The sequence below is a fragment of the Ranitomeya variabilis genome, chromosome 1 (assembly GCF_051348905.1).
Source record: "Ranitomeya variabilis isolate aRanVar5 chromosome 1, aRanVar5.hap1, whole genome shotgun sequence".
NCBI lineage: Eukaryota > Metazoa > Chordata > Amphibia > Anura > Dendrobatidae > Ranitomeya > Ranitomeya variabilis.
The window spans coordinates 51,524,555-51,537,282 of record NC_135232.1 but is presented as its reverse complement, the minus strand read 5'-3'; the positions used below and the strand labels follow the sequence as shown (position 1 = coordinate 51,537,282).

General features: G+C 43.5%; 1 protein-coding gene across 2 annotated transcripts in view; it reads left to right on the top strand.

The window, feature by feature from the left end:
- LOXHD1 (lipoxygenase homology PLAT domains 1) overlaps positions 1–12,728 on the top strand; it is a 261,656-nt gene that overhangs the window by 241,389 nt on the left and 7,539 nt on the right. For both annotated transcript variants that reach the window (XM_077283599.1, XM_077283609.1), the window contains one exon: positions 3,197–3,382. In XM_077283599.1, the coding sequence (XP_077139714.1) occupies positions 3,197–3,382 (186 nt within the window). The remainder of the gene's footprint in view (positions 1–3,196; positions 3,383–12,728) is intronic.

The window sequence follows — 12,728 nt, the reverse complement described above, 5'->3', positions numbered from 1 at the left end:
AATTGATACAGCCTGTATGGTAATGTGTCAACTAATGGCACTAATATATTATGATTGGAACTTTAGTTCTACTTGTGACGTACACTGTCCCAACATATAGGATACCTATAATCAGTACGTGCAAAAACGAATCAGGTAATCCTATTATATAGATATCAACAAGTATCAAAAAAGTATCAAACATTCAATACTTAAACAGGCGGGATGAAAACAAGATACAGTGAAAATCATAAGAATTAAAACAGGAATGATCTCACCAATTGCCACAGACCAGGGACGCAGGTTTATTGATAGCCCAATAGGGATTGACAGGGTATTGTCTCCCGACATCGCTGACATATGGAACTCTCCGCTTCAGTGAATCATGGGCATCATTTACCTGGTCTGTGGCAATTGGTGAGATCATTCCTGTTTTAATTCTTATGATTTTCACTGTATCTTGTTTTCATCCCGCCTGTTTAAGTATTGAATGTTTGATACTTTTTTGATACTTGTTGATATCTATATAATAGGATTACCTGATTCGTTTTTGCACGTACTGATTATAGGTATCCTATATGTTGGGACAGTGTACGTCACAAGTAGAACTAAAGTTCCAATCATAATATATTAGTGCCATTAGTTGACACATTACCATACAGGCTGGTTCCTCCTACATAAAGAGCATATAAAATGACAGCAGCCATGTCGGTATTTTTATTTTACTACCACTCAACCTTTTTTTCCATCCCTTTTTTGTTTCTAGCTTTTTCTGACAATCGGTAACTGTGAGGAATCCAGAGATGATAACAAGTTTTATCTTCTAGAAAGGTCCCTTCCTTGACACTAAGCAGACTGCAAAGTTTCCCATTACTGGAACCTCAGTGATCAATTGCAGTCTGTGAGGAAACCTGGCAATAAGTGTTTAAGTACCCAGCAGCGCCACCACAGGAGCAATTAGGAATTACAATGTAATGTCAATTTGGGTACAGAAGAGAACATTGTTTAGGAAGTTGAGAAATGCGATCGGCACTGCTCTGTTCGGTGTTCCACTCTGTTGCCTTAGATACCTGGTCTTCGCTACTTCATCTGGCATCTTCGACCTGACATACTGGGCACCTCTGATGTTTAGTAGACCCCAGGACGTCATGATGTTGCTTGTTTTCTAGTCACTTAGAACTCAAACGAAGTTGTGCAGGAGGAACCGAGGTTGCTGGGCACAGAAATAACAACAGGTTGTCATGGAGGACCATGCTGGATGTTGTACCAGTGTAGCGTGAATCGAATTGGTTATCACTAATGACTGGTGGTTGTTCCCACCCACAGGGGCATAACTATAATAGATGATAGATGCCGGGGTTGGAATCGTACAAGGACCATTGCGCTTAGGTCCATTTTGGCCGACGTGAAAAAAAGGCTCTTGCTATTAAAAATTTGTGACAATTGGGGGCTCTGTTGGAAATTTTGGACTGGGACCCATGAGTTATGCCACTGCCCACCCGTCTAGCATAACATGTTCCTTGTATGTATGGTGTGGCACTCGCTCATGTCTATGGGACTGACAGAGATACAGTAGCTGGATACACAAGGGGAGACTGGGACCATATTTTCCAGTGCGCGCAGCTTAGAGCGAACACTGCACTAGACCCTTGTTACACTGATCAAGAGGGGTTCCAGCAGATGGACCGCCACTGATTGACTATCCAAAAAAAGCGACAAAATAAAATAGATTGTAAATTCACTTTCAGCTTTTAAATGTCACTGGTTCTGGAGTATTGAGAGCTGGTTACGGTAAGTGGCTGACGGCGATCATAATACACTATTGGGGATTCTTCTAAAGACATTTTTCTAGAACTGGTAAGCTGGGGAATAAACCTGAACTGGAGAAACCACAAGGCTACAATATCGCTCCCGTTAGAGCTCAAAGTGTGTGCGGAGAGGAGCAATTATGGAAGACGTTCTAAGAAAACACCAGAGGATTTAATGAAAACCGCTTCTTAGTGCTTCAATATCTCTGCTTAAATGATCATTAAACTGCGAGCAACTCTCCGTAGAGACGACGATGCACCAGCTAAGTGCCTGGTTATAGAGACTGAATGGTCCACGGCAGTGAATACAGCTTTTCTGTTTATATTCCTTGGAAATCTTCTGACCATCACATGGTGATTCTTTTGCTCCTTTTACAATTTCTTATTTTCTTTTTTTGCCACAAAATTAAACAATACTCCGTGACGCATTTTGATTGATTCAGCCTTTACAAAAAAAGCATGCTCCAAAAAAATGACTTCAGAAACTTTTCGATAATAAACTCATCCCAAAAATCTAAATCAGTGAAGCTATGACGGTATACCATGCAGATTATGTTTCAGAGCCTTGGTGCTTGAAGCGCGCAGGCCGAGTGTTTCTCTTTATGTTTGTTTTTCCTCTTTATGAAATTTTAAGAGTTACTAATAAATGATGATTTTATAAATCCTTTCACCGCGGTTGCTAGATACCTGCCTTCTACTCACCTATTCCTACCTGGGAGCCGACTCAAGATCCTTCTCCGTGCACCGCACCGTAATAAGATTGATTCTCATCCACATTGTGTCAGCTGATGTGATCCTTTTGTTCTTCATGCCATACAGAACCAATTCTGGAAGCCTGAAAAGAGCTAAAGTTTTCCAACCGGTGTCAAAAGCAGGGATCATTATTACAAAATACCCTAAAAATTGTCCATTTTTGGGCAGACCGGAAGGCACAGATTTAGACTATGAAAGACGATCCGGACCTAACGACTTTTTCTGAAATGCCGGAAGTTACTGACACTTGTTCGAGCCATAGTTGTTTCTAATCAGTTTTCTAATGGCCCTTCGGATTCTGGAAAAATCTCAAAGCTTCAGCACTAAATAAGACGTATACACCTGGGACAGCATGGTCTGATATCAAGGCTCTGTACAATGATTTGCCTAAAAATTGAGTAACGTGAAGGAGGAGGTTCTGTCTGCCGAGGATAGGCAACTGTCTGGTTTGGTAAAAATAGGCAGAATATTGTCTAGGAAATAGTTCAGAATTCTCTATTCTCAGACCAGAAGGATGGTCCGTTGTTTAACTTTTTTTTAAATATTTTTTTACTTCGCAGCCCTCTTAAAATATATTGAACAATTTTCCATATTAGAAACATAATAATAATAATAATAATAATAATAAACTATAATTCCATCCCCTTTGTTTCCAGGAGCCGGTACAGATGCCAATGTATTCATGGTGATTTTTGGAGAGAATGGAGACAGTGGGACGCTCGCCATGAAACAGTCCAATAACTCGAACAAGTTTGAGAAAAATCAGATGGACACTTTCCGGTTCCCAGACATGCTGAGCTTGGGGGACTTGTGCAAAGTGCGTGTTTGGCACGACAACTCAGGTATGGGTGAATTTGTTACCTCAATGACTTTACTGTGAAATATATAAAACACACACAAAACTTACCGAATAAATTGTCACTGATCCTGATCCACATCAGCTGAGTGTCGCGCAAACCTACTGATTTGGGAAGAATTTGTCAACCATCGTACGTGTATAATCACCAGAGTATCTCTTGATGGCAGATGGAAAAGAAAGGTCCAACATGTTAGATTTCAACGTGTCTGATCCTTTGTTCCTATGGCTTCACTTAAAGGAGTATTCCCATCTCCAAGATCCTATCTCAATATGTAGTAGGTGTAATAATAAAAATATTGGCAAATACCTCCATATATAGTACAGTTTTTCTGATGCCTGTCTCTTTCCTCATGTGCAGTCATTGTAGGACCTTAGGTTTCCATGGTGACGACCACTAGCAGCTAGCTACTGTCACTATATCAGTGGTCGTAACCATGGATACACTAAGGTCCTGCAATGCTTGCACATGAGGAAGGCGACATAGCGAATCAGAAAAACTATACTACATTTCTAATTGGAGATATTTGCCAATATTAGTATTATTACACCTGCTACATATTGGGATAGGCTCTTGGTGATCAGAATACCCCTGTAAGGGGCATTTACACATTCCGTCCGTGGCCGTTAAATGACTGCCGATCAGCTACGTATATATAAGACAATCAGCAGTCATTTATTGTTTTTTTTGGATGGGCAACTCTTTCTGCACAGAACGATCATTAATATGATTGTTCTGTGTGCACACAACATGATGTTATCAGCAGCGCACGGCCTATTTACACAAGATGAGGTGCTGCTGAAGACAATCATGTTAATGTCAGCTTGAACGAGCCAATCACCCAGTGAATGGGCATTTTGCTTGTTCGTTAAGTGATCGCTGGCATTTTTACAAAGGCTGTTAATCCACAAATTAGTGTTTTACCAAGCAATTATACAAATTATCTGACTCATTGGGCCTCTAAAAATGATGGAGAAAGGTCCCGATGCATCAGAGCTTTTACGCTTAAATTCATGACAAGCAGTTACATTTATTACAGTCCAAATCTTACTCTAGTCACTGACCGGAGTAAGATTGGTGGTGGGACGTATGCCACCTCTCCTGATACATTAAGAGGCAAGGGCCTTCTAATGAATCAGGCAATCCGCACTTCATCCTGCCCCCTCATCAAAACCCCTGTATAGCATGAGCCCCCCACACAGCCCCCTATATACAGTATGAGTCCTACACATAGCCCATCTAAATATAGTATGATCCCATATTCTCCACACCCTATATATAGTATGCTCCTCAACAGTGCCTTCTTATATACAGTTTGAGCCCCCACACGTAGTCTCCCTATATGCAGTGTGATCTTACACACAGCACCCCTATATACAGTACGAGTCCTCGCTCACAGTCCCCACTATATACACCTTGAGCCCCTTCATAGCCCGCTATATACAATGTGAATCCACACATAGCCCCCTATACACAGTACGATCCCACCAAAAGGTCTTCCCCTTATAGTCAGTACAAGCCCACACACATTCACACATACTGTGTTTAAAAGGAAAATAAAACAATACATACTCCCTTCGCTACCGTTCCCCCTGGAGCTCCTCTTCAGTCTTTGCTTTGTGAACTGACGCTCGGCAGAGCGGACGGGATATAGTGACGTCATTGCATCTGCTGGCTCGGTCATACACTCTGTATGGTGGAAGAAGGAGCCGGCGGCCCTCTCCTCCACCAATGTATTCGCCATCTGCAGCCTGAGGATATCGGGACGGCGGGCATAGTTTAGGCTCCCACAGGCCGGACTGGAACAGCCAGAGGGCCGGCGGGTCGCACTTTGCTCAGGTCTGCTCTAATCAATTTTCTTTGAACAGTGCCAGTACAAAATATATATATATACTTATTTTTTTTACTTCCCTTGGCCCATTGTTTTCATGTAGTGGACAATTCCTTTAAGCAAAAATTCTAAATTGAACTCAATGTTAAAGTATAAATACACCACCAAAGCATAAAAATGGTATACAACACAGACTACGTGCTACAATTAAACTGGATAGACCAAGACCTAAAGAAGAAAAAGGCGAAACCGCACGCGCTATCAATGGCGTTTACCCCCCCCCCCCCCCCCCCCCCCCGTGGAGCTCACAGCCTTTTCCATGGTCTCTCTCGCTCCGTCTTTCATGTTATCTTTTTATACATATTTTTGTCCTTTCTCTTTGATGTAGCCTCTTGTCTTGTATCTCCAGAGACTTCTCTCCATTCAGCGTTTTTCCATGTTCCTTCTTTTTCTGCTTCACGGTCACTTGCCTCTGTAATTCATAGTGTTGATGCTATGTACGTATTATATCGGACACAACGCTGCCGTACCCTGTTACAGCACGCCGCATTGTGTCACATTAGTCACAGTGTTCAGAAAAGAGGCCTCTGGTTTACAAGTAATATGGGAGGATGGTGCAACCTTACCCAGACCTCTTTTATCTCTGGAGTCTGTTCTATTCTGGGAGTTTTGTCCAGTTTGTGCAGGCATTTAAATGATAAGCAGGAATCAGGAGATAATGCGGGGAAGGGGCTGGGGTTTGTGCTTGTTATCCCAGATTCCCACCAGGGCTCAGATAGATTTACATATTGTATCTGTCTGCTGATAGAACAATGGCTTAGCAGATTTATTAGTATCTTATCAGACCATGAACTGCTCCCAGGAAAATTAATATTTCAGGAAAAGAGCAAAAGTTTAAAGTGAATAAAAAAAACCTTTATAAAATAAAAAAAAATATGTGAAGTTGCAGATGAAGTGTCAATCATATACACTCACCGGCATTGGTTCTTGTCATGTGCCGCTATGCTACTCCATTAAGATAACTATGTTTTAGGATTTTTTTTCTGTATTGAATCCAGTATGTACACTCACCGGCCACTTTATTAGGTACACCATGCTAGTAACGGGTTGGACCCCCTTTTGCCTTCAGAACTGCCTCAATTCTTCGTGGCATAGATTCAACAAGGTGCTGGAAGCATTCCTCAGAGATTTTGGTCCATATTGACATGATGGCATCACACAGTTGCCGCAGATTTGTCGGCTGTACATCCCAAAGATGCTCCATACAAGGCAGGATGGATCCATGCTTTCATGTTGTTTACGCCAAATTCTGACCCTACCATCCGAATGTCGCAGCAGAAATCGAGACTCATCAGACCAAGCAACGTTTTTCCAATCTTCTACTGTCCAATTTCGATGAGCTTGTACAAATTGTAGCCTCAGTTTCCTGTTCTTAGCTGAAAGGAGTGGTACCCGGTGTGGTCTTCTGCTGCTGTAGCCCATCTGCCTCAAAGTTCGACGCACTGTGCGTTCAGAGATGCTCTTAGGCTTACCTTGGTTGTAACGGGTGGCGATTTGAGTCACTGTTGCCTTTCTATCAGCTCGAACCAGTCTGCCCATTCTCCTCTGACCTCTGGCATCAACAAGGCATTTCCACCCACAGAACTGCCGCTCACTGGATTTTTTTTCTTTTTCGGACCATTCTCTGTAAACCCTAGAGATGGTTGTGCGTGAAAATCCCAGTAGATCAGCAGTTTCTGAAATACTCAGACCAGCCCTTCTGGCACCAACAACCATGCCACGTTCAAAGGCACTCAAATCACCTTTCTTCCCCATACTGATGCTCGGTTTGAACTGCAGGAGATTGTCTTGACCATGTCTACATGCCTAAATGCACTGAGTTGCCGCCATGTGATTGGCTGATTAGAAATTAAGTGTTAACAAGAAGTTGGACAGGTGTACCTAATAAAGTGGCCAGTGAGTGTATATTCTAATAGAAATTTGTCATTGATTATTCATCAAGGATTCTTCTATGTACAAGAATATAACTACTATAATACTGCCCCTATGTACAAGAATATAACTACTATAATACTGTCCCTATGTACAAGAATATAACTACTATAATACTGCTCCTATGAACAAGAATATAACTACTATAATACTGCTCCTATGTACAAGAATATAACTACTATAATACTGTCCCTATGTACAAGAATATAACTACTATAATACTGCTCCTATGTACAAGAATATAACTACTATAATACTGCCGCTATGTACAAGAATATAACTACTATAATACTGCCACCATGTACAAGAATATAACTACTATAATATCGCCCCTATGTGCAAGAATATAACTACTATAATACTGTTCCTTTGTACAAGAATATAACTACTATAATACTCCCCCTATGTACAAGAATATAACTACTATAATACCGCCCCATGTGCAAGAATATAACTACTATAATACTGTTCTTATATTCTTGTACATAGGGGCAGTATTATAGTAGTTATGTTCTTGTACATAAGAACAGTATTATAGTAGTTATATTCTTGCACATGGGGCGGTATTATAGTAGTTATATTCTTGTACATAGGGGCAGTATTATAGTAGTTATGTTCTTGTACATAACACTATAACACTGCCCCTATGTACAAGAATATAACCACTATAATACTGCTCCTGTGTTCAAGAATATAACTACTATAATACTGCTCCTATGTACAAGAATATAACTACTATAATACTGCTCCTATGTACAAGAATATAACTACTATAATACTGCTCCTATGTACAAGAATATAACTACTATAATACTGCTCCTATGTACAAGAATATATCTACTATTATACTGCCACCATGTACAAGAATATAACTACTATAATACTACCCCTATGTACAAGAATATAACTACTATAATATTGCCCCTATGTGCAAGAATATAACTACTATAATACTGCTCCTATGTACAAGAATATAACTACTATAATACTGCTCCTATGTACAAGAATATAACTACTATAATACTGCCACCATGTACAAGAATATAACTACTATAATATCGCCCCTATGTGCAAGAATATAACTACTATAATACTGCTCCTTTGTACAAGAATATAACTACTATAATACTGCCCCTATGTACAAGAATATAACTACTATAATACCGCCCCATGTGCAAGAATATAACTACTATAATACTGTTCTTATGTACAAGAACATAACTACTATAATACTGCCCCTATGTACAAGAATATAACACTATAATACTGCCCCTATGTACAAGAATATAACCACTATAATACTGCTCCTGTGTTCAAGAATATAACTAATATAATACTGCTCCTATGTACAAGAATATAACTACTATAATACTGCTGCTATGTACAAGAATATAGCTACTATAATACTGCTCCTATGTACAAGAATATAACTACTATAATACTGCTCCTATGTACAAGAATATAACTACTATAATACTGCCCCTATGTACAAGAATATAACTACTATAATACTGCTCCTATGTGCATAGTAAATGTGGTCAAATTCTGTGTTTTTGTGCCTGTTAGACAAGCAGTTCTTTTTTGCTCCTATGTACAAGAATATAACCACTATAATACTGCTCCTAATGTGATGCAGCGAGGTCCTTGCTGTGCAGTGAATAGGCAGTGACCCATATAAAGTTCAAAATAAGTCTTGTTTATTTCTTAGCATACTCACAAACCGGACAAATAAGCAAACAAGTCTTTTCAGGATGCAGCCGGGAAAAGTAAAGACAGTCCACAATCCGTTGCCGTGAACGTATTACACCACCGTGTAAGCTGGGGTGTCAGGCTTTTCAGGCTCTGCCAGGCCCGTGTTGCACCACACGGACAGAGCTCCTCATCAAGCTCCTGCTAGGTCTGACTCCCAGAACAATACTGACACACCCAAACTTTCTTGCAGGGTTTTTTTTTCTTTCCTCCAGATTCTATGGCCATGGGCCACTATAAGATCTGGGCTGGAGGAAACGGACCGGCTCCACTGCCTTCCTGCAGTCCGTTTCAAAAATAAAAGCCCATACCGGGTTTTCCTGAATAATTTCTGGGTCAAATAACTTGATCCAGTTCACACTCCCTTTTATTCTTCCCTGTGTCTCACAGGCAAACCTGCTGTGAGCACAGGGCACTCCAGCGGATCTAATATGCTTCTAAGCACATCCTGGGGGATACATAGCGACCCTCGCATATGACACCGGTCACTGCCTTACATACCCCCCCCTTCTGTTCAGACTTGTGGGGTTGAACATTTGTCAGCATACATGGTGCCCGAGACAGGGCATCCGCATTTCCCTGTGATTTCCCAGCCCGATGTTCCACAGAGAAGCTGAAGTTTTGTAGGGACAAGAACCATCTGGTGACTCGGGCATTCCTCTCTTTTGCATTTCTCATCCAGACAAGGGGTGAATGGTCCGTTACCAACCGAAACTGACGCCCGAGCAAATAGTAGCTTAGGGACTCCAAAGCCCATTTAATCGCCAAGCACTCCTTCTCCACTACACTATAATTTTTCTCTGCCGGGGTCAGTTTCCTGCTTAAATAGGTGACTGGATGCTCATCCCCGTTCACCTCTTGCGACAGCACCGCTCCTAAGCCTACCTCTGAGGCATCGGTTTGCACGATAAAGGTTTTCTTGAAGTCGGGGCTGATGAGGACCGGCTGTCCACACAACGCCGACTTCAGGGACTGGAAAGCTTCCTCTGCTTGAGGATTCCACTTGACCATCACCGTTTTCTTCCCTTTTAACAGGTCCGTTAGGGAAGCCGATTTACCAGCAAAATTGGGTATAAATCGACGGTAATACCCAATGATGCCAAGGAATGCCCTCACTTGTTTGGAACTTAAGGGCTTGGGCCAGTTTTGAATGGCCTCAATTTTGTTCACTTGAGGTTTGATCACCCCTCGGCCGATCACGTATCCTAAGTACCGGGCTTCCGTGAGACCTATTGCGCATTTCTTTGGGTTTGCTGTTAACCCTGCGGCTCTAAGAGACTCCAGCACTGCTTGTACCTGGGACAGATGGGTATCCCAGTCGGTACTAAAGATGACTATGTCATCCAAATAGGCCGACGCGTAATCTCTATGTGGCGCCAACACAATGTCCATCAGCCTCTGGAATGTGGCCGGAGCCCCATGTAACCCAAAAGGTAAGACAACGTATTGAAAGAGACCCTCTGGGGTTACAAAGGCAGTCTTTTCTTTCGCTGACTCTGTTAAGGGAACCTGCCAGTAACCTTTCGTGAGATCCAGCGTGGTGAAGTACTGTGCCTTCCCCAGTCTCTCAATTAGCTCGTCCACCCGTGGCATGGGATACAGGTCAAATTTTGACACTTCGTTTAACTTCCTAAAGTCATTACAGAAGCGTAATGACCCATCAGGTTTTGGTATTAGTACAATGGGGCTAGCCCACTCACTTCGGGACTCCTCAATGACTCCCAACTGAAGCATTTGCTTTACCTCGGCCGCGATGGCTTGCCTTCGGGCTTCTGGCACTCGGTAGGGTTTCATTCGCACCTTTACCCGGGGCTCAGTGACAATGTCATGCTGAATCACTGAGGTTCGCCCCGGCAGCTCTGAGAATACATCCATATTCTGCTGTACCAAAGCTCGAGCCTCCCGCCGCTGCTGTTTTGTGAGGTCATCATTGACTTTTACCTCACACCCGGCCGTGTCCTTGGCGAGTGCCAGAGGGACCTCCGATTGTATGACCGTAGTTGCTTCTGTGACCAAACATTCTCGGTCCTTCCAGGCCTTTAGCAGGTTTACATGGTACAGCTGCTCGGGTTTTCTTTTCCCGGGTTGGTACACTTTATAATTCACTTCCCCCACCTTCCCCCGTATCTCATAAGGCCCTTGCCACTTGGCCATGAGTTTACTCTCTGGGGTGGGTACTAGTACCAACACCCGGTCTCCTTCTTTAAAGGTCCTGACCGTGGCCCTTTTATTATATGTACGGCTCTGAGCGGCCTGGGCATCCAACAGATGCTCCTTTACTATGGGTTGCACGACCGCAATCCGATCCTGCATACTTGCCACATACTCGATTACACTTTTATGTGGAGTGGGCTCCTGTTCCCACGTCTCTTTGGCTACATCCAGCAGTCCCCTCGGGTGTCTGCCATACAATAGCTCAAATGGGGAGAACCCCGTGGACGCCTGCGGTACCTCGCGTATGGCGAACATTAAATATGGCAATAACATATCCCAATCTTTCCCATCCTTGGCGACCACCTTTTTGAGCATGGCCTTGAGGGTTTTATTAAACCTCTCGACCAACCCATCGGTTTGTGGATGGTACACTGACGTTCGTAACTGTTTAATTTGGAGCAATTTACATAGCTCCCTAGTCACTTTAGACATAAAAGGGGTTCCTTGATCTGTAAGGATCTCCTTGGGAAGCCCCAGGCGACAAAACATGGCAAACAGTTCACGGGCTATGAGTTTAGCCGAAGTGTGCCGGAGCGGTATCGCCTCTGGATACCGGGTGGCGTAGTCCACGACTACTAATATGTGCTGGTGGCCCCGGGCGGATTTTACTATTGGCCCTACCAGATCCATCGCTATCCGCTCAAAAGGTACCTCTATGATGGGCAGAGGCACTAATGGGCTCCGGTAGTTCGTGGTGGGTGAGGTTAGTTGACACTCAGGACATGTGTCACAGTACTTTGTAACCTCAGCATAGACACCAGGCCAAAAAAACCTCTGTAATATGCCCTCTAACGTCTTTTTGGCCCCCAAGTGCCCCCCCAACATGTGAGTATGAGCCATGTCGAGCACCGCCCGACGATAGGGTTGGGGCACTACCAGTTGTTCCACCACCTCGTCCCGGATTTTATCAACCCTGTACAGTAACTCCTGGTTGATCATCATCCGGGGAAACTCCTTTTCTGCACCAGGTTGTTGGGCCACCCCATTCACCTCGATTACTCTTTCCCTTGCCCGGGTCAGAGTGGGATCCTGGAGCTGGGCAGTCCCGAACTTACCAGGAGACACCTCCAGCTCAGGAATTGGTGGATTCTCCTCCACCTCTCCTGCCAATACCTCTAGGGGAAACCTATCGGGATTACACACTGTCCCTATGGTGGCGACCCCTACGGCAGGTATCCCTGACTCGGGATCTTCAGGTTCTGCACCTGGAATGCTTTTTACCCTGAGAGGGTTAAGTCTGTTCTCCCAGAGGGACCAGAACAGGGGCAAGTCTCTACCGATCACAGTCCCATACGGAAGAGTCTTTACCACGCCCACCACATGTTTTATCTCTCCACACGGGGTGGAGAAAGTGACCTCCGCAGTTGGGTACTCTCTGAGGTCCCCATGTATGCACACTACCCCCACCTTCCATCCATTAGGACTGTCCCCAGCAACCAGGGACCCGTGTACCAGGGTCACCAAGCTCCCTGAGTCCAAGAGAGCATCCGTCTGGTACCCGTTAACGAGTACTCTACACAGCTGAGGTTCGGTACCGGCAGGGTC